The sequence below is a fragment of the Cibotium barometz genome, chromosome 39 (assembly GCF_041138505.1).
Source record: "Cibotium barometz isolate CiBa-2024 chromosome 39, ASM4113850v1, whole genome shotgun sequence".
Lineage (NCBI taxonomy): Eukaryota > Viridiplantae > Streptophyta > Polypodiopsida > Cyatheales > Cibotiaceae > Cibotium > Cibotium barometz.
This window is the reverse complement of record NC_141084.1, coordinates 7,162,809-7,190,743: the sequence shown is the minus strand read 5'-3', so window position 1 is coordinate 7,190,743 and position 27,935 is coordinate 7,162,809. Positions and strand designations below refer to the sequence as shown.

General features: G+C 46.2%; 1 protein-coding gene across 9 annotated transcripts in view; it reads right to left on the bottom strand.

The window, feature by feature from the left end:
- Positions 1 to 27,935, bottom strand: part of LOC147615667 (uncharacterized) — a 51,831-nt gene that overhangs the window by 14,425 nt on the left and 9,471 nt on the right. For all 9 annotated transcript variants that reach the window (XM_086778215.1, XM_086778216.1, XM_086778220.1 and 6 more), the window contains exons 6-9: positions 5,293 to 5,401; positions 4,956 to 5,138; positions 4,733 to 4,799; positions 4,577 to 4,644 (exon numbers count right to left, since the gene is read on the bottom strand). In XM_086778215.1, coding sequence (XP_086634341.1) covers positions 4,577 to 4,644; positions 4,733 to 4,799; positions 4,956 to 5,138; positions 5,293 to 5,401 — 427 coding nt within the window. The remainder of the gene's footprint in view (positions 1 to 4,576; positions 4,645 to 4,732; positions 4,800 to 4,955; positions 5,139 to 5,292; positions 5,402 to 27,935) is intronic.

Below are 27,935 nucleotides of genomic sequence, written 5' to 3'. Positions count from 1 at the left end.
CTACTAAGGATATCGTTGATGGGCAGTTGCCCGTGGAAGATGAGCATGATGCTCCTTTACATGATGCCCACCAGCACATGGATGTACATGTGGATGTTCAGAATGAGGTTGAGCAGCCATGGGTGGAAGTACGTGGTAAAAAGACACGATTTGTTGCCCCGCGGGGGGATTTCTCAGATGCTGTTCGGCGGGGGCCTTTGCGTACTCATCAGGGGCCCTTACATGCATATGCTCATCGCCCTTTGGGTTCAGGTGCCCAGCAACAGACCAGGATTGAGAGGCCGGAAGGCCACCTTAGCGTACAGGGACTCTTGGGGTGGATAGAGTAGAACGCTATCCTATTAGAAGTCGCCTAACAAAAGAAGCACAACAACAATTGCCTCTTGTGTTTGGTTCGAAGGGTGAGGTCATCTCGCCATGGGATGCTCATTACGCTTTGGCACGTGCTCGGGAACTCCAAGGGCAGTATGAGATCACAAATACCATGTCTAAAAATGCAATGCTTCAAAAGGTTCGTGATTTGGCATATTGTCCTGGGCCTAGTACACGGCCTTGTTCATTCCTTTTCTGGGAAGGCTTATGAAAATTGTACAATGGAATGTAAAGGGTATTTCTTCGCGCCAAAAGCAGTTCAGGCTTTGGCGTACAACTTTTTGTCATGATTGGGATGTTTTGTGTGCAATTGAACATAAGCAGCATAAGTTGGTTGGCAAAGCCTATGTATATAAGGGGTTTCATGTTTTCTACAGCGGACATCCTGCTTCGCAATCAAGTGTTATGTTTGCTCTTCGTTCGCAGTTTCAGCCTTCTCTTGTGATTCAAGATGTTCATGGAAGATTTCTAGTGATACAGATTGTTTGGGATGATACGCCTTTATGGTTGTTAGGGGTGTATGCTCCAAATAATGCTCGTGCATGCCGTTTGCTGTGGAATGACTTGTGTGCTCTTTCAATCTCTCATCCTGGCTTTGTGATGGGAGACTTTATATTGTGTGTCTCCAGGGAGCAAGCCACGTTGCCTCATTCTGTAATGGATGGCCCGGAGAGACTGGCATGGGAAGCTTTTGCAGCAAGGTCGCTAAATCAAGACATGTGGCCTCACAACAATTTCGGGGCACTTATGCTAGATTGGATAGGATGTATATTTTACATCAAGATCTCTTTTTGCCAGAGGTTCTTACTATGATGGTGATCAGCAACAGGTTTTCTCGGATCATTGGCCGCTTGTGTTTGAAATGGTCTATCATCCTGTGGTGGATGCATATAAAGGCTTGTTGGGACGCTTGCCTTTGCGCTTAAATCACACTTTTTTGGAGCATGAAATTTTTGATGTTTATATGCGTCAGTTGATACGACATTTCTCCACAAGAGTGTCCATGGCTGATTATCATGCTTGGCCAGTGTTCCTTAACAACACTCGGAAATTAGCGCGGCATTATGGTCTTGCTAATGCCTCTATACAAAAACAGCATGTGGCTTTTCTTGAGTCGCTTTTAAAGGGCTTGCAGGCGTTCATGTTAACTGACTCTATGGATGCTGAAGTTGTAGATGCCATGGAATGGCTGAAAAAGGAGCTATCTAGGGTGCAGGAAGCACAATATGTTCGCTTTAAACTACTTGCACGTCTTGATGCTTTGCGGGATGCTAACTGTCAATCTCATCGCTTCTATGATAAGTTGCATCAAAAACATATGCGTGAGAATATTGTTAGGCTGATGGATGCCCAAGGCAACCTTGTTACTCAACCTTCTGAGGTTATTCAGCATTGCATCAGTTTTTATGAAGATTTGCTTGCCCCTCGAGAGGATTTCTCGCCGGCTGTCCTGGCTGCAAGGGAGTCATTGTTTGCTGAAGTACGATATCAAGTTGACCCTGATGTGGCGGTTCAGCTTGATGCTCCTGTGTTGTTCTCTCCAAACTTCCCATGGGAAAGAGCCCTGGTTGGGATGGTTTGACAAATGAGTTTTTCCGAAAATATGCTGATCAGCTTGCAGAGCCTTTGACGCTTATTTGTCAAAGGGTTTGGGATGAGAGATATATGCCTGCCAATTGGAAGTTGGGCATACTTCGTTTGTTGCCCAAAGTCCCTTCGCCTACTTCTTTGGCTCAATGGCGCCCGATTTCACTTATGGGTATTATGTATAAAATCTTTACAAAGATTTTTGCCAATCGCTTGCAGAAGGTGCTTCCTGCTCTTATTCATCCATATCAACATGGATTTGTGCATGGCAAAGAATATTTTGCATAATATTCTTAATGTTCAAATTGGAGTGGATTATGCCAAGGCAAAGAAGCAAGAGATTGTGATGGTGCAGCTGGATCTTGAAAAAGCTTTTGATCATGTCAGCTGGTCTTTCCTTTCTCAGTTAATGACAGCCATGGGCTTTGGTCCCAAAATGGCTAATTTGGTGCATTTACTTGGCTCTCGCTCTATCACGCGGATTATACTCAATGGAGGACTTTCGGATGGTATTTCTCTCACACGTTCTCTCCCGCAAGGCTGTCCTCTTAGCCCTCTTTTCTTTGCCATTGCCACTCATCCTATGTTATCTCACCTAGATGCTATGGCATCGCATGGTGAAGTGGTTGGTTTGCATCTCCCTCATGGCAAGCAATTGGTTGCTCAAGCCCTTGCGGATGACACTTTTCTTTTTCTCAGGGCCGAAAAAGCCAATATAGATCGAGCAATGGAAGCTTGGAATAATTTTGCATTGGCTTCTGAGCTTAAAATAAATTCAACAAAATCAGCCCTCATTGTATGCACGGAATTTGATCTTGAGGCATTAGGGTGGCAAGGCCCTGTGGTGCATACAAGAGACATTGTTCGTCATCTTGGGTATCCGGTGGATGTGGATGTGGATGTGGACCCCCAAGCGCTTCTTGCTTGGATTTCTGCTCGGATCTCGGATAAATTTGTGTATTGGAAAGCTCAAGGGTGGCCTATGCACGTGAGGGTTAAGGTAGCTCAGGTTATTATGCTTAGCATGATTTCCTATTTTTTGCCTTTGCTACCTTGGACGCACAAATCTCTTCTCCGTTTGGTTGCTCCCATTCGGTTTATGCTATGGAAGAGGCAAGGAAATATTATGGATCAAACATGGATAGCTTGGAATCACATTACAACGCCCAAAAGAATGGGTGGGGCTGCTTTACTGGATGTCCGCTTGCATATGGTGGCGCGTAGGTGGGCGCTTTTTCAAGATATGTGTTTGCAGGAGCAGCCTTGGGTATTCATGGCTCGTGACTTGGTTGAGTTGGAGGGATTGTCACATGGACGGACACATGTGCAGGCTTCATGGTGGGACATTGTGAATGCGGCTCATCCTGTCCGTATTCGCTCATCTCACATTTTATCGCATATTCTCCTTTCTTGGCATGAAGTTCTACTATTGGCTCGATGGGATCCTGGTCATGAAAGACTACTTTGAACTCTTTGCAGTTCGAAACATTTGTGGAGTCGCGTGTCATTGTTTGGCCAGACAGAGATGCTTCACGCATACGACTCAACCGCATAGTCAGGTTAGGCTTGGTTAGAATCCGAGATGCTGTGATACCTGGTCGTGACAGGCCATATTCATTTCGTCGTATTCGGCAGCACTTTAAGGTTCCTCGGACATTTCAACCACTATGGGTTGACATCATGCATGCACTTGAGCCTTTTACTCCATTGCCTCGGCCATTTGCAGATCAGCCTTGGCTTGATTGGGCACTATGTCAATCTGGTGACTTGATATCACTTTCAGCTAACCAGGTCTATCATAAGCTCGTATCAGAAAAAGATTGGGTTTCAGCCAAGGCCAATAAGGTGTGGGGATTGCACAAGTCTAAATCATGGTGGCAGAAAATTCTTATGCGTGGTTGGCAGTCTAAACTCCCTTACCAAGGTAAGGTTTTCATTTGGAGGATGTTGGTGGGAGGGTTACCTACATGGGATCAGCTCAGCCGTCGTAAAATTACATTGGCCTCTTGCTTCTTCTGCACGACATGCACTGAAACAGTTATGCATCTGTTCATGAGTTGTCCAGTGGCCCGTCAGATTTGGTCTTTTGTCTCTCGCGTTTGGGAGGCAGTAGAGAGGTCTACTGTTTCGGCTCATCAGTGGATATTTGGGATTTGTCCTCAAGTCATTACTTCGGACAGTCACCTTGTGATATTCCATTTCCTTAGATGGACAGGACTTTGGCATATTTGGACTACACGGAATGGGTTCATCTTTGATTCCTTGTCTGGAATACATGGGCACATTCTACGTATCCGCGGTTTGCTGCTTTGGCAGTTTTCTTCTCTTCTCTCAGCCCAGCTACTGGATGCAGATGTTATTTCGTTATGGTCTACGGCGGCTCAGCTGGCTCATCTTTGATGCTTTTATTTTGGATGCTTATTTGGCTAGGAGGCTTTCTTATTAGTGTACAGGTTTGCATGGTCATGATCCTTTAGAGGATCTTTTGTGGGGGTTTTTGGGGCCATAGGTTCTGTGTGAGCCATGTGGCTGATGTACATTTTTTACATATAATATAAAACACCATTTCACGAAAAAAAAAAAAAGAATGCCTTGCATCTTTTCAGAGCAACAATACCAGATCAAGGAGCAATACACCCTCCAAATTGTGCTCCCCAAGTCCCAATACATGCACAGTGGATGAACCTGCCATACGGGAGAAGTGCAAGCATGTAAATACCCAAATCTTCCATGTAGCTATTCACACAAACAAAGCATTGATTTCTTTGTCAACCTATGGCTGCTATTTTGTTGACTGGAAAGCACAAGGGCACCTCTCCATCATTCTGTGATGGCTTTCCCTACAGTTCCATTGCAATTACTAAATAGTGAGAAAACAGCATAATGTTATACTCTGCCCTTCAAAAAACTACATCAGGAAGAGTAGTGTTTCTGTCACACAAAGCCTTTGGCAGCATATTTGAGCTTTGGCATTCATAAAAAAATTTAAGGCCTACATTGATGATAACGAGCTCAAATTCGTGTGATCTGTTATCTGACGAGTTTGCAGATTGTCTGAGTGAGGCATGGCATGTCAACATCTTCTCTTGCCATCTGGGCAGGGTCAGCCTTGTCTCGAATTTATGCAGCTTTGCAATGATGCTCATCACTACCCCCTGCTTGTCTCCCGCACATCGTACCTGGTTTAATATGGACAAACTTTCAACAGTTGACTGATAAAAACTCCACAGAAACAATCAAACCGTCAGTCCATTACAAGTAAAGGACTGCCAAGTGGGTATACTTTGGAAACTTGCAGAAAGTTCGACTCTTTAGCAAGAAGAAAACACACACCAAGTGACTGGCTTCCATCAATCTTGAGGGTGATAACTCAGGGTGTCCTGTTCTGAGAAGAGAGACAGCGTTCACAGCTAATGCCAGATATGGCAAGATTGCATCTAGCCTGCATAAAAGGAGAAAGCAAAAGGGATTTTGCGTTAAATTTTTGTGACCTCACTGTGAAACTCTCTCTCCTTCACTCTCAGTACTTATAATGCAGCAGCTAGAAACAAGATGGCTGGCTTTGAATAAAATATGTTGCCTAAAGCTATGTCAGTTATAAATATTTCCTTAACTACTTAATAGGACTTTGCTAGGGTCTATAGATCATAAAAATCAAAAAGATTCACATACAAAAAGACATCAAGGTAAGCCAAACAAAATGAATGGACAAATCGTACCTAGGAGATCTGAAATACTCTAGGCCAATGGATCACCATTGGGCTGAGGTTCAAGAGGAGGCAGCTACATGGAGGGATAATTATTGAATATAAGGGCTCACCAAACCACATTGCTTTGCTCTAAGTGTCTATGGAAAAACTTAGTGAGATACTACATACCTGTGCGTAAACACTCCACTGACCCGAGAAGAATGGTCCCAAGCCTTGAGGATGCAGGGTTGCGGTGAACAGATTATCCCATCTCACATGTCCACCCCTCGATTCAGGAATAGCTACATGGATTGAATGCCCCGTCCAAGCTAAAGAACTCACTCCGAAGAGTCCTGAAAGATGGTGACTAAGCCGAGATTCAGCATTTTTGAACCAGGAAATGGCCGGTTTCCATTTAGGTTGTCGGTGTAACCAGCCAGCTAGTAACTATTACCAGGCCGTCTTCATTATCTACCAAGTCCAGTTGATCCTTATCCTGCACCCCTATAGAAGTGATACCAACATGGCATCAAAGTAACAAAATATGAAACCATTTGTGCATTGACCAACTCAGTGGCAGCTCCAATTCATATTAAAATAGGCTCCTGTACGACTGAACCTTAGCAAATAGCTAGGGAAGAGTTCAGGTTTTTCTTTCTAAGTGTGATTAACCCATAACTTTATTATGTAGAGGTGCATATTTACCTCATTGATGAACTGAATAATAGGGAAAGGCCTAAAATTTCTAATGGACAACTTGGGGCACCTTCTCCCTACTCGTTTAATCCTTTCCTTAGTAATTCTCACTTAAACCCACCCACCCACCTTAAATTTCATGTCTTTCCTATGCTTATGTAAGTGGTGCTTATAACTTGCCTGAGAGGCACTAAAGCCATCACCTCTGTAGAGCTCTCAGCAGCCTAATCTACATCATCGAATCCATCTAAAGTGCGAGTAGATAAGAATAAAAACTACCCTGTAAAAATGGATCGTCGTGTGTGCTCTCTCTGAGCCCCCCCCCCCCCCCCCCCCCCCCCCCCCCCTCCTCACACTGCACCCCCCCCCTCTTGCGCTGTTTCGCACTCCCTGCGCCCGCCTCCCCCCCCTTCATTTCTGCGCCCCTGCCCTAACTCTCCCCCCCCCCCCCCCCCCCCCCCCCCCCCCCCCACTTTTCTTCTCGTTTCCCCACCTTCCTACCTTCGTGTCTATTTCCTTTTCTCTTTCCTCTCCCTCTTCCCGCATGTCAAGTTTCAAGATCTTCGGGGTGTTCGCTGTGAGGGCAAAAGGACGAAAGGATCAAATGTACAAGACATCAGAGCAAAACAACACAGCATGAAATATGTGATTGAGTCTATATATAATGGTGAGTGAACATATGTACAAGAGCCCTCTCATATGTGGTGACTCTGAGTAGAAAGACCAGTGCAGAAGCAGAGATGATGTCGGAGTTGAAGCACGGTCGATGACGAAGGCTCGCGTCGATGTGAGGCAAAGGCACTCCAAGGTGGTAGTCGTTGTCGAAGGCTCGTGTCGATGGATGCAGAGGCACTCCAAGGTGGTAGTGGCAACGGAAGATGAGGTGATGCAGGCTCCGATGACAAGGGTGTTGTTGTACCTGAGGTGGTAGATGAAGAGCAAAGAGGACTGCCATCCCAAGTGGTAGTGGCAGTGCAAGCTCTGATGACAAGGGTGCTGCAAGACCTGAAGCGTGCAGGCTCTAATGACAAGGGTGATGCGTACTTGAAGGGTGCAAGCTTTGGTGACAAGGGTGCTGCATACCTGAAGGGTGGTGAGGAGCAGAGAGGGCTGCCGTCCCAAGTGGTGCAAGCTCTGGTGACACGGGTGCTACGTACCTAAGGTGGTAAGGAGTAGAAAGGGCTGCCATCCCGAGTGGTGCAAGCTCTGGTGACACAGGTGCTGCGTACCTGAGGTGGTAAGGAGCAGATAGGGCTGCCGTTCCGAGTGGTGCAAGCTCTAGTGACACGGGTGCTGCGTACCTAAGGTGATGTCGATGGTGAAGATGAGCAAAGAGTGGGCTGCCGTCCTGATGGATGTATATACCTAGATGAATCCAGGAACATGCCAAAATTCACCTTTTAGGAACATGCATGTTATATACTCATGGTAGTCAACCCACAAGACAAAATAACTATCAACTCCATTATGCATAGTATGGACTAGATACTACGACATCCCCACTAACGTCGTCAGTGCCCAATAGTGGGTGTAGAACTCTATATCAAGATATGCTCACACACACCACACACACACACATAGGAGCATATATTCACACAAACCCCCTCGTACTAAGTTTCTGTCAAACCTCTGGAGATGCAGGGCAGACTCGGCCATAATGAAGCCTAGCACTAAGGGAAGTAGCAAATAGAAAGAATTAGTACAGAAAATAAGTAGTTGATAGGGCAAATGCACTGCTAAAGATAGAAAGAATAAGCACAATATCAACTGGCCGCAACTCGGACGAAAACTTCACAATGTAAAATCTGCATGTCCGCTAATACGGCTGAATTATATACCTGGATGAATCTAGAAACATGCCCAAATTGCAAAGAGTGGGCTGCTGTCCCGAGTGGTGAGAGCTGAGGAAAAATGTTGAAGTGCTCTATGAATAGCAGAGAGGGCTGCTGTCCCATGAGCTGTGGATAAAACGCTGATATGCTGATGTAAGCATTGATGTAAACACTGATGATGTGCTGATGGTGCTGATGTAAAACGCTGATGTAAGCGCTAATGTAAACACTGATGATGTGCTGATGGTGCTGATGTAAAACGCTGATGAAGTGCAAAAGTAAGCGTTGATGTATGCTGATGTAAAACGCTGATGAAGTGCTGATGTAAGCGCTGATGTAAAACGCTGATGTAAGCGCTGATGTATGCTGATGTAAAACACAGATGAAGTGCTGATGTGAATGCAAAGGTAAAATGCTGATGTAAGCACTGAATGTAGCAGAGGGGGCTGCTGTCCCATGGTGTGGCCTGTAGCAGAGAGTGGGCTGCTGTCCCGTGGACGTTCGAAGGAGAGCAGTCCACTTGAGTAATCTAGTCTCTACGGTCCTCTGCCTTCACTGGAATCCGCGGAGAACGCCCCACTGGTGTTCCAGGACCACGCACAAACAGGCGCTCCCGTACTAACACCTGGCTCTCCCGATCTCGGCACCCATGGACCGTGGTTCTCCAAAAGCTTGGACTATCTGGCACCGAACGGGTGTTAGCGGTAGAGAGAATCCTTTATCAGATTTACAACAAAATCCTTTACTTAAATCTCAATCCACTTACTTGTAGCTCGCGAGTGGAAGACAAATACCCGATGCATCTAGGTGCAGCTACTAGAGATGGACACCAGGGCACAGCAGCCTACTGGCAAGAAGGAAGAGTACGCAACCGCCTGGAGGTCTGAGCGCAGCCGCTTGTGGAAGAGGGCAGCCGCCTGTGTTGATAGAGAACAGCCACCCGTACAGCCTATGGAAGTGCAGCCCCACGCAGCCGCCTGTGTTGATAGAGAACAGCCACCCGTACAGCCTATGGAAGTACAGCCTGTGTGTAGAGAGCGCAGCCGCCTGCTGTGTAGAGCGCAGCCGCCTGCTGTGTAGAGCGCAGCCGCCTATGGAGAGTGCAGCCGCCTGCTGTGTAGAGCGTAGCCGCCAGTGGAAGGTGCGTAGCCGCTTGTAGTCGCCCGTGGAGAGGAGGCACAGCCGCCTGCGGAAGACAAGAGCAGCCTACTGGGAGAGCACAGCCGCCTGCTGTGCAGAGCGCAGCCACCAGCTGGAGAGCACAGTCGCCTGCTGTGGCCGCCTGTGGAATGGAGCCGCAGCCGCCTGTAGAGAGCGCAGCCGCCTGCAACAAGGGGAGGATAAAAGATGGTCGCCTGCACAGTGCTCCCAAGCTGGTGAGATGGTCGCTCCTTTGTAGGTGTTGGCGAGAGAGCACACGACCACAGCTTGCCAGCCCCTCTAGTTTGCATGGAGGCGGCCAATTCCAAGGTGGGGTGTGGGTAGGTGGCCATGCACCCACCCCCACACATAAAGGGTTCCTTTTACACTTCATGATTAAACGTGGGTGCCCACCCTACCAAGGACATCATTAAATATTTGGGAGGGTGCCCACTCTTTTAATGAATGTGAACTTACAACCTTATAAAAAATAAAGGTTAGAAAGAAAGCTATTAAACAAACAAGTGCAATACACTTACCACCTGTTCACACGCAACAAAACTCGTCAGAAGACAGAGCAAACTTCACGACTCACTGGCAGGCGTCCCCGCTCAGTTAAGTGGCACATCAAACAGGCAAACACAAGAATACAAGTCATGCGAAAACAGTTCCAAATATGCAAAACATGAATGCATGTGCAAATAGTATCATGGACATATCTCCCGTTCATGGAACAAGTACAAAACATCTGTCGGGCACAAAAATGGCACGACAGAAAACATAAATCCCGGTCTTCCTATGGAGTGACAATCCCATAGGTAAGACACAGATCCAAGCACGAGCCTCCCTATGGAGTGACAGTCCCATAGGCAAGACACGGCACAAATACTAGCTCTTCCATGGCGTGACAATCCCATGGATAGAACACAGTCCAGGTCATACACGGGTGGCACCAGTCTGGCTCCCGTCCATGTTATGCAAAAATACTCGCCCCTTCACATGAGACACCGGTCTGGCCTTAAGTGAACGAGACACAAATATGGAGATAGACCAAATGGTCGGCCAATTTTGGTGACAATCACTCTTCTAGGAACCACCTATAAGATCTTGGCCAAGCCCATCAACATGAGCCTTCAACCTGAAGGAGCTAAAGAAGCTCAACTGAAACAGTTAGGGTTTCATGTGGGAGACACACACAGAGAAGAAGGGAGAGAGAGAGAGTGAGACGTGTGGGGATAAGTCAACTCACAAAGTATATGAGTGTGTGACTCCCCTATCACACATGTATATTTGCTCTAGTACACATAGTGCACTTAGTACATTAAAAGTACCAAGTGTACTATGTACTATAAAACTTATGGGCTTGTACACACTATAAGGGTGGGCATAATGCCTTTACCCCAACAACCTCCCACTTAAAGGCAATGTGCCCTTAAGTGAAGGAAAAGAAAAAATCAGCATGTACATGATAATATACAAGGCCATATCAAGGCTGAAACTGGCCTCATCCAATGCCCATCAAGTGTCTGCAATGAGCAAACCGCTCTGGAGGCAAACTCTTTGTCAACAGATCAGCCGGGTTGTCATCCGTATGAATCTTGACAAGCTGAATCAGCTTGTTCTCTATCACCTCTCTCATGAAGTAATACTTCACATCCACATGCTTCGTCTTTGCATGAAAGACAAGGTTCTTTGCCAACTGGATGGCACTCTGACTGTCACAATGCAACAATGGAATATCCCCTCTATAACCCAAATCAACCACTAACCGAGATAGCCATAATGCCTCCTTGCAAGCCTCTGTGGCTGCAATATACTCGGTCTCTATAGTAGATAAGGCAATGCACTTCTACATCCTGGATATCCATGACACATCACCTCCTGTGAATGTAAACACATAACCGGTAGTAGACTTCCGGTTATCTGGATGACCGGCATAATCCGAATCCGTGTAACCATGCACTAATGCATCCTGTTTGCCAAAGCAGATGCACATATCCTGTGTGCCCTTCAGGTATCTCATGACACCTTTCACTGCTTCCCAATGCTTCTTGCCAGGGTTGGCCATGTATCTAGAAACCACTCCCACTGCAAATGCAATGTCCGGCCTGGTAGCAACCATGGCATACATGAGACTGCCACAAGCTGAAGCATACGTAATCTTGGCCATATCAGCCCTGTCACTATCCGACTGTGGGCTGTCCATAGCACTAAGTTTCACATATGGAGGCAAAGGAGTACTAGTCTTCTTCCCCCCCTCCATATTGAACCTCTGCAAAACTTTGCCAATGTATTCCTTCTAAGACAAATACAACACATGCTGATTTCTGTCCCGAAGTATCCGCATACCCAAAATGTGATTTGCATCACTCAAATCCTTCATATCAAAGGTCTGATGCAGCCTCTTCTTCAAAGCATCCATCTCTTTACGAGATTTCCCGGCAATCAACATATCATCAACATACAAGATGAGGATCAATAGACTGCCATCCAAAGCTTTCTTGGTGTACAAGCAGTGATCTATGTCACTTCTCCTGAATTTCTGAGATTTCATGAATGTATCAAATTTATGATACCATTCTCTTGGTGCCTGTTTGAGCCCATAAAGACTCTTTTTCAGCTTGCATACAAGCTTCTCCTTTCCACTTACTGCATAACCCTCTGGCTGTTGCATATATATCTCCTCATGGAGATCACCGTGAAGAAAAGCAGTCTTCACATCCATCTGAATCAAGTCCAGATCATCATGCGCAACCAAAGCCAACACAACTCTAAGTGTGGTCATTTTGACCACTGGAGAGAAGATCTCATCAAAGTCCACACCATATTCTTGCTTGAAGCCCTTAGCCACTAACCTCGCTTTGTATCTTGGCTTTGCATCACGTGCAACTTTGAGCCTGTAAATCCACTTGCATGGCAAAACCTTCTTCCCTGTAGGCAAATGCACCAACTTCCATGTTCCATTTTTGTGCAGAGAATCCATCTCTGACTTCATAGCACGCTCCCAAAGAGCCTTGTCTGCCCTCTGTAAAGCCTCCTTATAACAAGAGGGCTCCCCACAATCAGTGAGCGTCAAGTAGTCAACCCCTAGAACAAACCTGTCAGGGGGTCTGGAGGGTCTTGTGGACCTCCGTACCCAATGATCATAATTTGCAGGTTGCTGTCCAGCCTGCATATCACCTATTGGTGGCTCCTGTTCCATGCCATAAGGTTGAAAGATCATGCCCGGTATCTCCTCTAACTGTGGGATATCCATAGGGATATTTTTTGCCATCTCTGGCTGTCCATTTGGACCATTTTCAGCACCATTTAAGGGCTGGTTTTGTTGCTGTAATGGCTGATTTACAGCCCTTGGTTGTTGTCCATGATGTCCATCATCATCAAAGATGACTCTGCCAAGCTCCTGTTGCCTTGCAGGTTCCTTATACATGCATGTTTCATCAAAAATGACATCATTGCTGCGTATAATCTTTCTATTCACTGGATCCCAAAGTCTATACCCCATTTCACCTCTGTCACCATATCCTAGGAATATGCATTTGTGAGACTTAGGATCAAGTTTGGTGCGTATTTCCCTGCGTATGTGCACGTGCGCAACGCAACCAAACACTCTCAAGTGCTTGTAGGACGGAGGCTTCCCTGTCCATACTTCCTCTGGCACTTTCCCACCAAGCCTCGTGTTAGGTGACCTGTTTATAAGATGAACGGCTGTCATAACAGCTTCAGCCCAAAAACCATGAGGTAACGCAGCATGTGACAACATAGAACGGACCTTCTCCTGAATGGTCCTGTTCATCCTCTCTGCTGTCCCGTTTTGTGGAGGATTATAAGGAGCAGAGAGCTCCCTCTTGATGCCTTTAGCATTACAAAAGTCCTGAAACTGTTTGGACATATACTCTCCACCATTGTCGGAACACAAAGCCTTTAGTGTTTTGCCAGTTTGATTCTCAACATGAGCAACAAACTTCTCAAACACTGAGAATGTATCACTCTTCAAACGAAGAGGATAAACCCACACCTTGCGTGTGGCATCATCAATAAAAGGCACACAATATTTTGCTCCTCCCAAAGAAAGCTGAGGCATCTCACATACATCTGTATGCACAAGCTCTAACTGAGCATCTTTCTGTCCAAGAGCTTTCTTGTGGGGGCACTGGAGTTGCCTGCCGTATATACAATGCTCACAAAACTGAAAACTTCAAAACTTTAGAGAAGGCAAGTAACCAAAACGAGACAATTGCTCCATTCCTTTGACACTCATGTGTCCCAACCGGCTATGCCACATAGAGATTTCCGGCAGCTCGGTTGCATTTACATTAGCATGGTGACAAACACCAGCATGCATGAAGTAAAGAGTGTCCACCTTAGAGCCTCTAGCAACAACCAGTGAGCCCTTACTAATCTTTCACTTTCCACTACCAAATGTGGTAACATAACCAGCATCATCAAGCTGTCCAGTAGAAAACAGGTTCTTCTTGATCTCAGGCACATGCCTGACATCATGGAGCATAAGCTGTGAGCCATCTGAAAACACAAGCCTCACATCACCTCTGCCAAGAATCTGGCATGCATGGTTGTCAACCAAATAAACTACTCCTTCATTGCCAGCTATATACCTGACAAACAAGTCTCTGCAACCTGTGACATGAAAGGAGGCACCTGAATCAATAATCCATGAGTGCATACCATGACCATCTCCTGCATGGAGTGAATGGGCATCAAGTGAAGACATGAATAGGACTTCATCCTCACTGTCACCTGCATGTGACACATTGACTTCTTCAATCTTGACTCCACTTTTGCCCTTTGGCTTTGCATCTTTGGCTTCATCTTTGTCTTTGTCTCTGCCTTTGCCCTTTTCCTTTTGATCATTCTTCCATTTGTAGCATTGCGTTTTGAAATGTCCCTTCTTGCCACAATAATGGCATTCCAAGTCCTTTTTGGAGCGAGACTTGCTCCTTCCCCGTTCTTGGCTTTTACCCCTTTGCTGGGATCTCCCAGGTGCATTCATTGCATTGGACTTTCCAACAGAGTTGTTCTTCTTGTTCATCTCCTCTTGAAGGAGAGCACCCTCCACATCTGCATATGATAGCATAGCATTTGAATTGCTAGTGGCTGTCCTGAATGTGTCCCAACTCTCTGGCAAAGTGCATAAGAGAAAGGTAGCTTTGAACTCATTGTCCATTGCCAACTTTTGATTAATGGCCTGGCTGACAACACCATTAAACTCATTTAGATGGGCTGTCGTAGACGCCCCTTCCTTCATTTGAAGACCTATGAGTTTCTTCAACCAATACACTTTGCTTGAGGCACTTTGCTGGGGATACAAGTCCTGCAAGCTTTGCCACATTCCCCAAGCTGTCTTCTCTTCACGTATGCTGAAAAGTAAAGAGTCTGACACAGACAACATGATGGTGGATCTTGCTAGCTCATCCATATCTTCCCATTCTTCAGCAGTAAGAGAAGCGAGCATTACACCCCTTTCTTTGATGGGCTTGTGCTGCTTCTTCTGGAGCAACACATTATAGCACTGGGTTTGCCAAATGTCATAATTATGTGAGCCTTCAAGCTTCTTGATATGAAGCAATGAAGAGCTCTCACCTGTGGTTGCCATAGCAATATGCAATCTTTGACACAGTCAATGCCTGACTCCATGCAAGATGTGCAAACACTGCACCAAAGCACACAAAGTGCTCACAGTTGTTCTCCCAAAGTTTATCTCCCACTGCGGAAGCACGAATGCAACTCTCCTCCCACTGAATGTGATAGAATCACCAAAATCTGGTTGCTGCAGATTTATGACAGCACCTTAGATGTGCTCTGTTTCCCTTCCAAAATACTGTACAACAGTACTAAGTGCTCACCAATGATGTACCAAATCTGTACCGGCAAGTACAACAACTGAAAATGAGCCTTTTCCTCACTCAAATCAATGTATAGCCATGCCAAAACTTGTACAAAGTTGTACCAAATCTGTACCAGCAAGTACAGTAGCAATAAATGCTCTCCTGGCTGTCCAAATGAGTGAAAATCAGACCTTGACAGTCGCCACCACTGCATACAACAGTCCCGGACAGAAATTGGGCAAAAGCCCCTTGACTGCAAGTGGATTACTGAGGGTTCAAGGCATAAAAGTCTTCCCTGCTGCTTTGCCAAGCTCAACAAGCACAAAATCTTGAAAAGCCCCTTGATTCAAGATCAATTTTTGATCATGAATGGTACATTAATGCACATGAAGGCATCCATAGTCTTCACAATGCTTCCCCCTGGCCACATATACATCCAATACATAAAAGCCCCTTGATTTACTGGCACATTGAGTGCTTGACAGGCATCAACACATTGCCCAAAGCATCAAATGCCAGTGCTTGCATGCAAATCAACCCAATTGGCACAAAAGCCCTTTGATTTGCACTCCAATTTCTTGCAATTTGACCCGGAATGTGACCAATGTCACCCAATGTTGCCAACTGTGCTCAAATCTGAGCCATTAGGACCTGTACCTGCTCAATTGATGATAATGGACATGCAGAATCTGGTGCATAAAAGAGCATAAACTAAGCCAAATCTGACTGCCAACTAGGCGTCACATACAAATCTGCTCAAAAAACATAGACTGGGCTGCCATAAATGCCAAAGCTGGCTCCACAAAAGTGTGCATGGCAAGAACCACATATAGCGTACATATATGGCGAAGTCGCTACGCCGCAGTAGGACAAGCGCTCAAATCGGCGCCCTGCAATGCAAGCAATACCTGTGGGGATCCTCGCTCTCAATAGAGCTCAACAATGCCATGCGCATAAGACCATATGCACTCGTCCCACATCTGCGAACTGCTGCAAAAGCATCATGTGCCAAACAACAAACCAAATTGTATCGAGCTAACCTGTCTATGTACTGGCTCGTCACCTGAGAGCAAACGTAGCTGCAAACCAAGCTACCAGTGAACCGGAAAACAAAGCTCCGTCAGCTCAAATTACATGCGCATAAACCTTGGGCCAAGAGCGGATACCAAGTTGGACGATGCGAGCCTCGTCGAAGGAGCGCTCTACGACGATTCCCAGCTTTTCCTCCTTATCGACATCAGGCTGAGGGGGCGCTAGCCATGGCGGCTGCTACTACTGATGATGGTGCTGCTAGTGTTCTTCCATTCAACGCTCGCTGCAACAACAGAGAAGGGCACGCAGTGACGAGGCAAGCTGGAGCAGTCGTGGCTCTGATACAAGTTGAAGGAGCTAAAGAAGCTCAGCTGAAACAGTTAGGGTTTCATGTGGGAGATACACACAGAGAAGAAGGGAGAGAGAGAGAGAGAGACGTGTGGGGATAAGTATATGAGTGTGTGACTCCCCTATCACACATGTATATTTGCTCTAGCACACATAGTGCACTTAGTACATTAAAAGTACTAAGTGTACTATGTACTATAAAACTTATGGGCTTGTACACACTATAAGGGTGGGCATAATGCCTTTACCCCAACACAACCCTTTCTCCCGGACTTGATTCATGACACTGACCTCATAGTGCTACTCCTAGACTTTGAGAAAGCTTATGATAGGGTGGATTGGAGCTTTCCGGAGGGCACAATGAGTCGGATGGGATTCCCCATGGAGTGGATTCGTGGAGTCTCGGGACTTTACTCAACCTACCGTGCGACAAATTCCCCCTTTCCTCCTCAGTATGGCAAGGCTGTCCTTTGGCACCTTACCTCTTCTTATTCAGCGTCGAGCCCATGAGTAGTTTTCTATTAGCCCAGGAGACAGGACTTCAAGGATTGCGCCCCCCCTCCTCCGAACGTAGGAGGAGGTGCTTGACTCATAGTTTGTAGATGACACGGCAGCTTCCTTTTTGAAGATGTGGGAAATCTCCAGAGATTCGCGGAGGCGATCGAGGTTTTTTTGCCGCGCATCAAGAGCACAGATCAACTGACACAAGTCATGTGGTTTTTGGGTAGGCTCTACACCAAACCCGACTTGGCGCCTAGTTGAGGCTTTCCAGCGGATCCCAAGAGACACTCCAGTTCGCTATCTTGGTTGCCAGGTTGGCAATGACATCTCTCCTATGCAGCAACTCGCCCCTCTTCTTCTGAGTATTCAAAAGAAGCTTGTATATTGGAGTTCTGCGACGCTCTCCCTAGCAGGTATAGTGGTGGTGGCGAACCAGGTTCTTCTTGCCACCATGTGGTACATCACTTCCTGCTAGGCCTTCTCTCGAGCATGTATTGGCCAGGTACAGCGGTTGATCGTGAACTTCTTATGGACCAGCAGTTGACGGGAGGCCAGCCAAGGCCAAGGTGGCATTGAGAGTGATCATTTAGCCACATCGTAGAGGGAGGCTAGGCCTCATTGACCACGCTATTCAAAGCCGTGCCCTGCTGGGCAAGCTGATCGTTAGAGGACTCCTTCCTGGTGGTGATTCTTGGAAGGACTTCCTCTTGGCCCGGATTTCAACCCGCACCCTGAGTCTAGGGGGCCCTTGGTCGCAAAGTACCGGATGGATTTTCACAAAGATGTGGGCCCACTATTTTAGCCCAACTTTTGAGGACAAATTTGTAGCCAACTTACTTCGAGCTTGGGATCACCTCAAGCCGGCCCTTAGGCAGATAGCTCCGGCAGTCTCAAAGGAGCAGCTTCAACAGCCCTTGGTCTGGAACCCCCTAATCCATTTACCCAGTGGCCACATGGTGGGGGGCCGACCTCATGTAACATGGGGCGCCTTGAGGATAGGACTAGCCAGGTTCCTTGGAGATTGGATCGCATACAGGCCATTACCCCCGGAGGTGTAGGAGAGAGGCCTGGCAAGGGTGGTGTGTTTACCAGACATGATATTCTCGTGGTAGTCCGTGGAGCATATGAGGGCAGTGGTCTTTTCACTTTTTCTATTGGATCCCATGGCAGACTAGAGAGATCTAAGCTTCCCGTAGAGGATTTCAATGGCTACAGCTTGTAGAGGGTGAGGTTCGGACACGGGAGTGGCACATAGACCCACCATCGGCCAACGTGGCCAAGGAGAGATTCTGGTGGCTATGGATATGGGAGTGCCGACCTCTCACGCACCTTCAGTGGGACCCGGGAGAGTGGACTTGGCATGACCCCGTGGATCGAGAGGAGACTCTGGACGCCCCCTTCTTTGTATATACAACGCGGCGGACATAGAGCTTGGACATAAACATGGAACTCGGACATAGAGCTTGGACATGGAACTTGGATTTGGATTCATTGGATTTGAATAATAGATTTGGTAGCCCGGTGAGAGATACTTGTGGGTCATCCCCGTGGTGTGCTCGACATCACAGATCTCGTGCCTCAACATTGTAGGCCAACGTGCCGATGGATTCTTCCTGAATAAATTCCTAAAAGGGAGCGGGGCATGTTCCCTGCTCAATGTGGTGTATTGTGCAAGATTCCTATTCCCTTCTCTCTCTCTCTCTCCCCTCTCTCTCTATATCTCTATATCTCTATCTCTTGGACACGTGGTTGAGTTTGTCACGGCACGCCCCGCTGGGATTACAACCCGGATCATTACATGGAGTACTGTCACTTGGGCCATAGAGGCTGGAGTGATCACGGCTTACAAGGAGGAGGGAGGGAGGGCTAGCCCTTCAGGTCTCACCATCATATTTCAATAGTACCAGTCATAGCCCCACCTACAGACCACTCGCAACCAGGCTCATGCCAGAGATGGGAGATTTACAGTAGCATCACAGCCTGGCACACTTGGCACACTAGATGCAACGAGGCCATGAAGGTACCCACACTCCGTCTGTTGAGTCCATCACGAGCATTTGGCTTGACATCATTCACACCCTCCGCGGCGATCAGTGGGGAAGTTACAAGGAGGTTCTAACCGCACGCAGAAGCAGTGGGAAGCTTTCTTGAGGCTCTGGAGGCCTAGCCCATTTCTCGCAAATAGAGGTGGTGACCCCACTTGGCATTTCAAAGCACCTGTGTGGTTGTCCCCCCCCCCCCTCCTTCTCCCTTCGCCCTGTATAAGATAGCCTTCTTGCAGCTAGAGGAGAATGTCTCTTCCCCTTATGCTCATTTGATTCCCGCCCTTATATGAGGCGAGTTTGTATCTAGCCCTTCGTGGTTGTATCTAGCCCTTTGTAGCTATCTTTCATTAACTAATAGAAGGATCTTTTTCTCAGAAAAAAAAACTACCTTGTAAACATTACCTCTGTTGCAATGTGGCCTATGGTTAACAAAACAACGCCATTTAAAGTTGCTTGAACTAATGGAAGTTACTCTTCCCATTGACTAAGATAGTCATGCACATTGCAATTAAGAACACCAAACGCTAGCTGATCATAGATCTCTGTCAAACCATTAATATGAGGATAGAATGCACCGGAGAAACTCAACTTTGTTCCAAAGTTCTCAAACAAAGCTTTCCAAAACTATCCCATGAATTTGCTATCACAGTCTAACACTCTAGACCAATTTGGATCCATTTCCAATACACATAAGCACAAGTACAGGTTGTAACATCTGGAAGCTTCGGGGGAGATCAGTAACTTCAATGCTCAGAAATCAACAAGCGTTTCACAACGAGAATAATGCACAAAACTGAAAATAGATGTGCAGAAAATAGAGAGAGAGAGAGAGAGAGAGAGAGAGAGAGAGAGAGAAGGAGAAGAGGACAGTATTGGGTCCCGAATACCCTCTGTAGGGCTCCCACCACGAATGGGGTATTTGCTTTAATAGAATGATGCAAAATCTAAAAACAAAAAAGATTGAACCTAAACCTTCTTATGTCACCATTTGGTCCATCTCCATTTCTGGAGCCACTTCTATGGGATTGTCCCTCCATAGAGCGGCCAAATTTGTACCATGTTCACATGTGGCCAGGCCAGTGCCCCATGTGAAAGGGTCAATTATCTTGTGTCACATGGATGGGAACAAGTTTTGTGCCACCCGTGTGTGACCAGTATTGTGCCATATGGACGGGAGCCTGTTTGCTGCCACCCGTGTATGACCAGGATTGCGTCTTATCCATGGGACTGTCACTCCATGGTAGGATTGATATTTGTGCCGACCTTGTCTATGGGATTGTCACTCCATAGGAAGGCCGTGCCAGGATGTGTGTTTTGCCTATGGGACTGTCACTCCATAGGACTTCACATTTTTGTCGCACCAATTTTGTGCCCGACAAGAAATCCTTGTACAAGTTTCATGAAAGGGAGATTTCATCCATTACATGTGCACATGCATTTGTGTTTGTATGCATAAAGTTGTTTTCACATGTCTTGTTTTTGGTGTTTTCCTGCTATGACGTGCCAATACACTGGACGGAGACGCCCCCAACGTACCGTAGGTGTGCTGTCTACTAACGAGGAGTTGTGGCATGTGAACAAGTGGTAAGTATTGCCCTTGTTGGCCTTTTCAAACGTAAAATTCATAAAGTCATGTAAACCTTAATGTTTAAAAGGTTGGATGTTCACACATTTAAAATTTTATCCGGACACTTTCTAGTGTGGGTGCCCATGAGCTTGTGTGGGAGAAGGAAGAATTAGGGTTAATTCATGTGAGAGACATACACAGAGAGAACAAGGGAGAGAGAGAGAGAGAGTTGTGGGGATAAGTCAACTCATAATGATATGAGTGTGTGACTCCCCTATCACACATGTATATTGCACTAGTACACATAGTGCACTTAGTACATTAAAAGTACTAAGTGTACTATGTACTATAACTTATGGGAGAAGGAAGAATTAGGGTTAATTGCTGTGAGAGACATACACAGAGAGAACAAGGGAGAGAGAGAGAGAGTTGTGGGGATAAGTCAACTCATAATGATATGAGTGTGTGACTCCCCTATCACACATGTATATTGCACTAGTACACATAGTGCACTTAGTACATTAAAAGTACTAAGTGTACTATGTACTATAACTTATGGGCTTGTACACACTATAAGGGTGGGCATAACGCCTTTACCCCAACAACCTCCCACTTAAAGGCAAAGTGCCCTTCAGTAAAGGAAAAGAAAAATCAGCATGTACATGATAATATACAAGGCCATATCAAGGCTGAAACTGGCCTCATCCAATGCCCATCAAGTGTCTGCAATGAGCAAACCGCTCCGGAGGCAAACTCTTTGTCAAGAGATCAACCGGGTTGTCATCCGTATGAATCTTAACAAGCTGAATTTGCTTGTTCTCTATCACCTCTCTGATGAAGTGATACTTCACATCCACATGCTTCGTCTTTGCATGAAAGACAGGGTTCTTTGCCAACTGGATGGCACTCTGACTGTCACAATGCAACAATGGAATATCCCCTGTATAGCCCAAATCAACCACTAACCGAGATAGCCATAATGCCTCCTTGCAAGCCTCTGTGGCTGCAATATACTCGGTCTCTGTAGTAGATAAGGCTGTGCACTTCTGCATCCTGGATATCCATGACACAGCACCTCCTGTGAATGTAAACACATAACCGGTAGTAGACTTCCGGTTATCTGGATGACCGGCATAATCCGAATCCGTGTAACCATGCACTAATGCATCCTGTTTGCCAAAACAAATGCACAAATTCTGTGTGCCCTTCAGGCATCTCATGACACTTTTCACTGCTTCCCAATGCTTCTTGCCAGGGTTGGCCATGTATCTAGAAACCACTCCCACTGCAAATGCAATGTCCGGCCTAGTAGCAACCATGGCATACATGAGACTGCCACAAGCTGAAGCATACGGAATCTTGGCCATATCAGCCCTGTCTCTATCTGACTGTGGGCTGTCCATAGCACTGAGTTTCACATATGGAGGCAAAGGAGTACTAGTCTTCTTCCCCCCCTCCATATTGAACCCCTGCAAAACTTTGCCAATGTATTCCTTCGGAGACAAATACAACACATGCTGATTTCTGTCCCGAAGTATCCGCATACCCAAGATATGATTTGCATCACCCAAATCCTTCATATCAAAGGTTTGATGCAGCCTCTGCTTCAAGGTATCCATCTCCTTACGAGATTTCCCGGCAATCAACATATCATCAACATACAAGATGAGGATCAATAGACTGCCATCCAAAGCTTTCTTGGTGTACAAGCAGTGATCTATGTCACTTCTCCTGAATTTTTGAGATTTCATGAATGTATCAAATTTATGATACCATTCTCTTGGTGCCTGTTTGAGCCCATAAAGACTCTTTTTCAGCTTGCATACAAGCTTCTCCTTTCCACTTACTGCATAACCCTCTGGCTGTTGCATATATATCTCCTCATGGAGATCACCGTGAAGAAAAGCAGTCTTCACATCCATCTGAATCAAGTCCAGATCATCATGCGCAACCAAAGCCAACACAACTCTAAGTGTGGTCATTTTGACCACTGGAGAGAAGATCTCATCAAAGTCCACACCATATTCCTGCTTGAAGCCCTTAGCCACTAACCTGGCTTTGTATCTTGGCTTTGCATCTGGTGCAACTTTGAGCCTGTAAACCCACTTGCATGGCAAAACCTTCTTGCCTGCAGGCAAAGGCACCAACTTCCATGTTCCATTTTTATGCAGAGAATCCATCTCTGACTTCATGGCACGCTCCCATAGAGCCTTGTCTGCCCTCTGTAAAGCCTCTTTATAACATGAGGGCTCCCCACAGTCAGTGAGCATCAAGTAGTCAACCCCTGGAACAAACCTGTCAGGGGCTCTGGAGGGTCTTGTGGACCTCCGTACCCAATGACCATCATTTGCAGGTTGCTGTCCAGCCTGCATATCACCCATTGGTGGCTCCTGTTCCATGCCATAAGGCTGAAATATCATGCCCGGTATCTCCTCTAACTGTGGTATATCCATAGGGATATCTTCTGCCATCTCTGGCTGTCCATTTGGACCATTTTCAGCACCATTTAAGGGCTGGTTTTCCTGCTGTAATGGCTGATTTACAGCCCTTTGTTGTTGTCCATGATGTCCATCATCATCAAAGATGACTCTGCCAGGCTCCTGTTGCCTTGCAGGCTCCTTATACATGCATGTTTCATCAAAAATGACATCATTGCTGCATATGATCTTTCTATTCATGGGATCCCAAAGTCTATACCCCATTTCACCTCTGTCACCATATCCTAGGAATATGCATTTGTGAGACTTAGGATCAAGTTTGGTGCGCATTTCCCTACGTATGTGCACGTACGCAACGCAACCAAACACTCTCAAGTGCTTGTATGACGGAGGCTTCCCTGTCGATACTTCCTCTGGCACTTTCCCACCAAGCCTCGTGTTAGGTGACCTGTTTATAAGGTGAACGGCTGTCATAACAGCTTCAGCCCAAAAACCATGAGGTAATGCAGCATGTGACAACATAGAACGGACCTTCTCCTGTATGGTCCTGTTCATCCTCTCTGCTGTCCCGTTTTGTGGAGGATCATAAGGAGTAGAGAGCTCCCTCTTGATGCCTTTAGCATCACAAAAGTCCTGAAACTGTTTGGACATATACTCTCCACCATTGTCGGAACGCAAAGCTTTCAGTGTTTTGCCAGTTTGATTCTCAACAAGAGCAACAAACTTCTGAAACACTGAGAATGTATCACTCTTCAAACGAAGAGGATAGACCCACACCTTGCGTGTGGCATCATCAATAAAAGACACAAAATATTTTGCCCCTCCCAAAGAAAGCTGAGGCATCTCACATACATCTGTATGCACAAGCTCTAACTGAGCATCTTTCTGTCCAAGAGCTTTCTTGTGGGGGCACTGTAGTTGCCTACCATATATACAATGCTCACAAAACTGAAAACTTGAAAACTTTAGAGAAGGCAAGTAACCCAAACGAGACAATTGCTCCATTCCCTTGACACTCATGTGTCCCAACCGGCTATGCCACATAGAGATTTCCGGCAGCTCGGTTGCATTTACATTAGCATGGTGACAAACACCTGCATGCATAAAGTAAAGAGTGTCCACCTTAGAGCCTCTGGCAACAACCAGTGAGCCCTTACTAATTTTCCACTTTCCACTACCAAATGTGGTAACATAATCAGCATCATCAAGCTGTCCAGTAGAAAGCAGATTCTTCTTGATCTCAGGCACATGCCTGACATCATGGAGCATAAGCTGTGAGCCATCTGAAAACACAAGCCTCACATCACCTCTGCCAAGAATCTTACATGCATGGTTATCACCCAAATAAACCACTCCTTCATTGCCAGCAGTATACCTGACAAACAAGTCTCTGCAACCTGTGACATGAAAGGAGGCACCTGAATCAATGATCCATGAGTGCATACCATGACCACCTGTAAGAAGTGAATGGGCATCAAGTGAAGAAGTAAATAGGACCTCATCCTCACTACCACGTGCATGTGACACATTGATTTCTTCAATCTTGACTCCACTTTTGCCCTTTGGCTTTATATCTTTGGCTTCATCTTTCTCTTTGTCTTTGCCTTTTCCCTTTTCTTTTTGATCATTTTTCCATTTGTAGCATTGCTTTTTAATGTGTCCCTTCTTGCCACAATAATGGCATTCCAAATCCTTTTTGGAGCGAGACTTGCTCCTTCCCCTTTCTTGGCTTTTTCCCCTTTGCTGGGATCTCCCACGTGCATTCATTGCATTGGACTTTCCAACAGAGTTGTTTTTCCTGTTCATCTCTTCTTGAAGAAGAGCACCCTCAACATCTGCATATGACAGCATAGCATGCGAATTGCTAGTGGCTGTCCTGAATGTGTCCCAACTCTCTGGTAAAGTGCATAACAGAAAAGTGGCTTTGAACTCATCGTCCATTGCCAACTTTTGATTAATGACCTGGCTGACAATACCATTAAACTCATTTAGATGGGCTGTCATAGACGCCCCTTCCTTCATCTGAAGACCTATGAGTTTCTTCAACCAATACACTTTGCTTGAGGCACTTTGTTGGGCATACAAGTCCTGCAATCTCTGCCACATTCCCCAAGCTGTCTTCTCTTCACGAATGCTGAAAAGTAATGAGTCTAACACAAACAACATGATAGTAGATCTTGCCAGCTCATCCATATCTTCCCACTCTTCAGCAGTAAGAGAAGCGGGCATTACACCCCTTTCTTTGATAGGCTTGTGGTGCTTTTTCTGGAGCAACACATTGTAGCACTCGGTTTGCCAAATATCATAATTATGCGAGCCTTCAAGCTTCTTGATGTGAAGCAATGAAGAGCTCTCACCTGTGGTTGCCATAGCAAAATGCAACCTGTCAATGCCTGACTCCCTGCAAAATGTGCAAACACTGCACCAAAAGCACACAAAGTGCTCACAGTTTTTCTCCCAAGCTTTATCTCCCACTGCGGAAGCACAAATGCAACTTTTCTCCCACTTTATGTGATGAAATCACCAAAATCTGGTTGCTGCAGATTTTGGACAGCACCTTAAATGTGCTCTGTTGCCCTTCCAAAGTACTGTACAGCAGTACCAAGTGCTCACCAATGATGTACCAAACCTGTACCGACAAGTACAGCAGCTGAAATTGAACCTTTTGGTCACTCAAAACAGTGTACAGCCATGCCAAAACTTGCACAAAGCTGTGCAAAATCTGTACCAACAGGTACAATAGCAATAAATGCTCTCCTGGCTGTCCAAATGAGTGAAAATCAGACTTTTACAGTCCTGTACACTGCATACAACAGTCCCGAACAGAAATTGGGCAAAAGCCCCTTGACTACAAGCTGATTTTTTGAGGATTCAAGGCATAAATGTCTTGCCTGCTGCTTTGCCAAGCTCAACAAGCATACGAACTTGAAAAACCCCTTGATTTAAGATCAATTTCTGATCATACATGGTACATTGACGCACATGAAGGCATCCAAAGTCTTCACAAAGCTTCCCCCTAGCCACGTATACATCCAATACATGAAAGCCCCTTGATTTACAGGCACATTGAGTGCTTGTAAGGCATCAACACATTATCCACAGCATCAACTGCGAGTGCCGGCATGCAAATCAACCCAATCGGCACAAAAGCCCCTTGATTTGCACTGCAATTTGCTGCAATTTTGCCCAAATGTGCGATTTCTCACATCATACAGCATGTATGAGTGCTTAATTGCACAATTACATCAAAAGCCCCAAATTTCGACATCCAATTTCCTGCAAATTGATCCTGATTGTGACCAATTTCCTGCAAATTGATCCTGATTGTGACCAATGTCACCCAATTTTGCCAATTTTGCTAAAAAATTGAGCAATTCGGCACCTGTACCTGCTCAATTGATGATTGTACTTGCTCAATTGCAAATCCCAAAAAAAAATTGAGGCAAATACCTTGTAATTTCTGATTTTTGTTGCAGGAAAGGAGGGCGTCGATTTTGCTGTTGATGCTGCTGTACACACTGACTGTGTGTATGTTGAAGGTATTGTTGATGCACCTGCAGCTGTACGGATGGCTGGGCAGCGTAGCTTTCCTCAGCAGGCAACGTGTTGCTCTTCTTGGGCGTGGCTATGAGAGGTTTCTTGCTGATTTCTGATGCTTTGATGCGCCTGCTGCTGCAGTTTGACGTAGGCCTGGGGCAGTCGTGAAGAGCCTTTGTGCCTTCTAGTCGCCTGTGTGCCTGTGCGCCTCTTACGCCTTGCCTGCTGTGCGCTTCGCTCGCCTAGCGCCAGTCTACATGACGGGCTGTTGGCTACCTATAGCCTATGTAGGCGTGTCGAGCTTGCCTTCGCTCCACGTCACCCAACTTGAGCGCCGCCCGCCTAATAGCCAGCCGACGACTAACGCCCAGCGCTCGCCTTCGCTCACTTCAGTGGCTCGCTTGTTCGCCAACGCCTTTGCCAACGCTTCTTCGCTCCACGCTCAGCTGCCTTGCGTGTGATTCAGCGCAGAAGTGGCTGCCCGCCACCTTCTCCTTCCGCCCACCTGATTGCTGTCTAGTAGTTCGCTTCTGGCCTCTTCACACACAGGCTAATGGGAGAGTCGAGCTGCTGCCTGCCCACGCCAGAGATTCGAAGGGCACTGGCTCTGATACCAGTTGTGTGGGAGAAGGAAGAATTAGGGTTAATTCATGTGAGAGACATACACAGAGAGAACAAGGGAGAGAGAGAGAGAGAGTTGTGGGGATAGTCAACTCATAATGATATGAGTGTGTGACTCCCCTATCACACATGTATATTGCACTAGTACGCATAGTGCACTTAGTACATTAAAAGTACTAAGTGTACTATGTACTATAACTTATGGGCTTGTACACACTATAAGGGTGGGCATAACGCCTTTACCCCAACAGAGCTAACCTTTGATTAAAGTTTAATAATATTTAAAACATCTATTGCATGGGCAACTTCTCTCTCCCCACACGTGGAAGATATTGAGGGTAGTGGTTGTTGGAAGAGAGGCGACTATAGAATTTGGGAAGAAAGTTGATTTTTCGACTGTTGTTTTCTGTACCAGCATCTGTACCCGCCTCTTGTGCTACACCCGCCTGCTGTACCCGCCTCTTGTGCTGCACCCGCCGGCTGTACCAGCATCTATACCCGCCTCCTGTGCTGTACCCGCCTGCTGTACCAGCATCTGTACCTGCTTGCAGAGTTGTACCCGTCTGTTGTACCTGCATCTATACCTGCCTGTTGTACCTCCATCTATACCTGTTGAACTGTACCTGCAAAACTTGTTGTACTTGCATCTGTACCAGCAGCACTAACTGTACCTACTATGCTTGC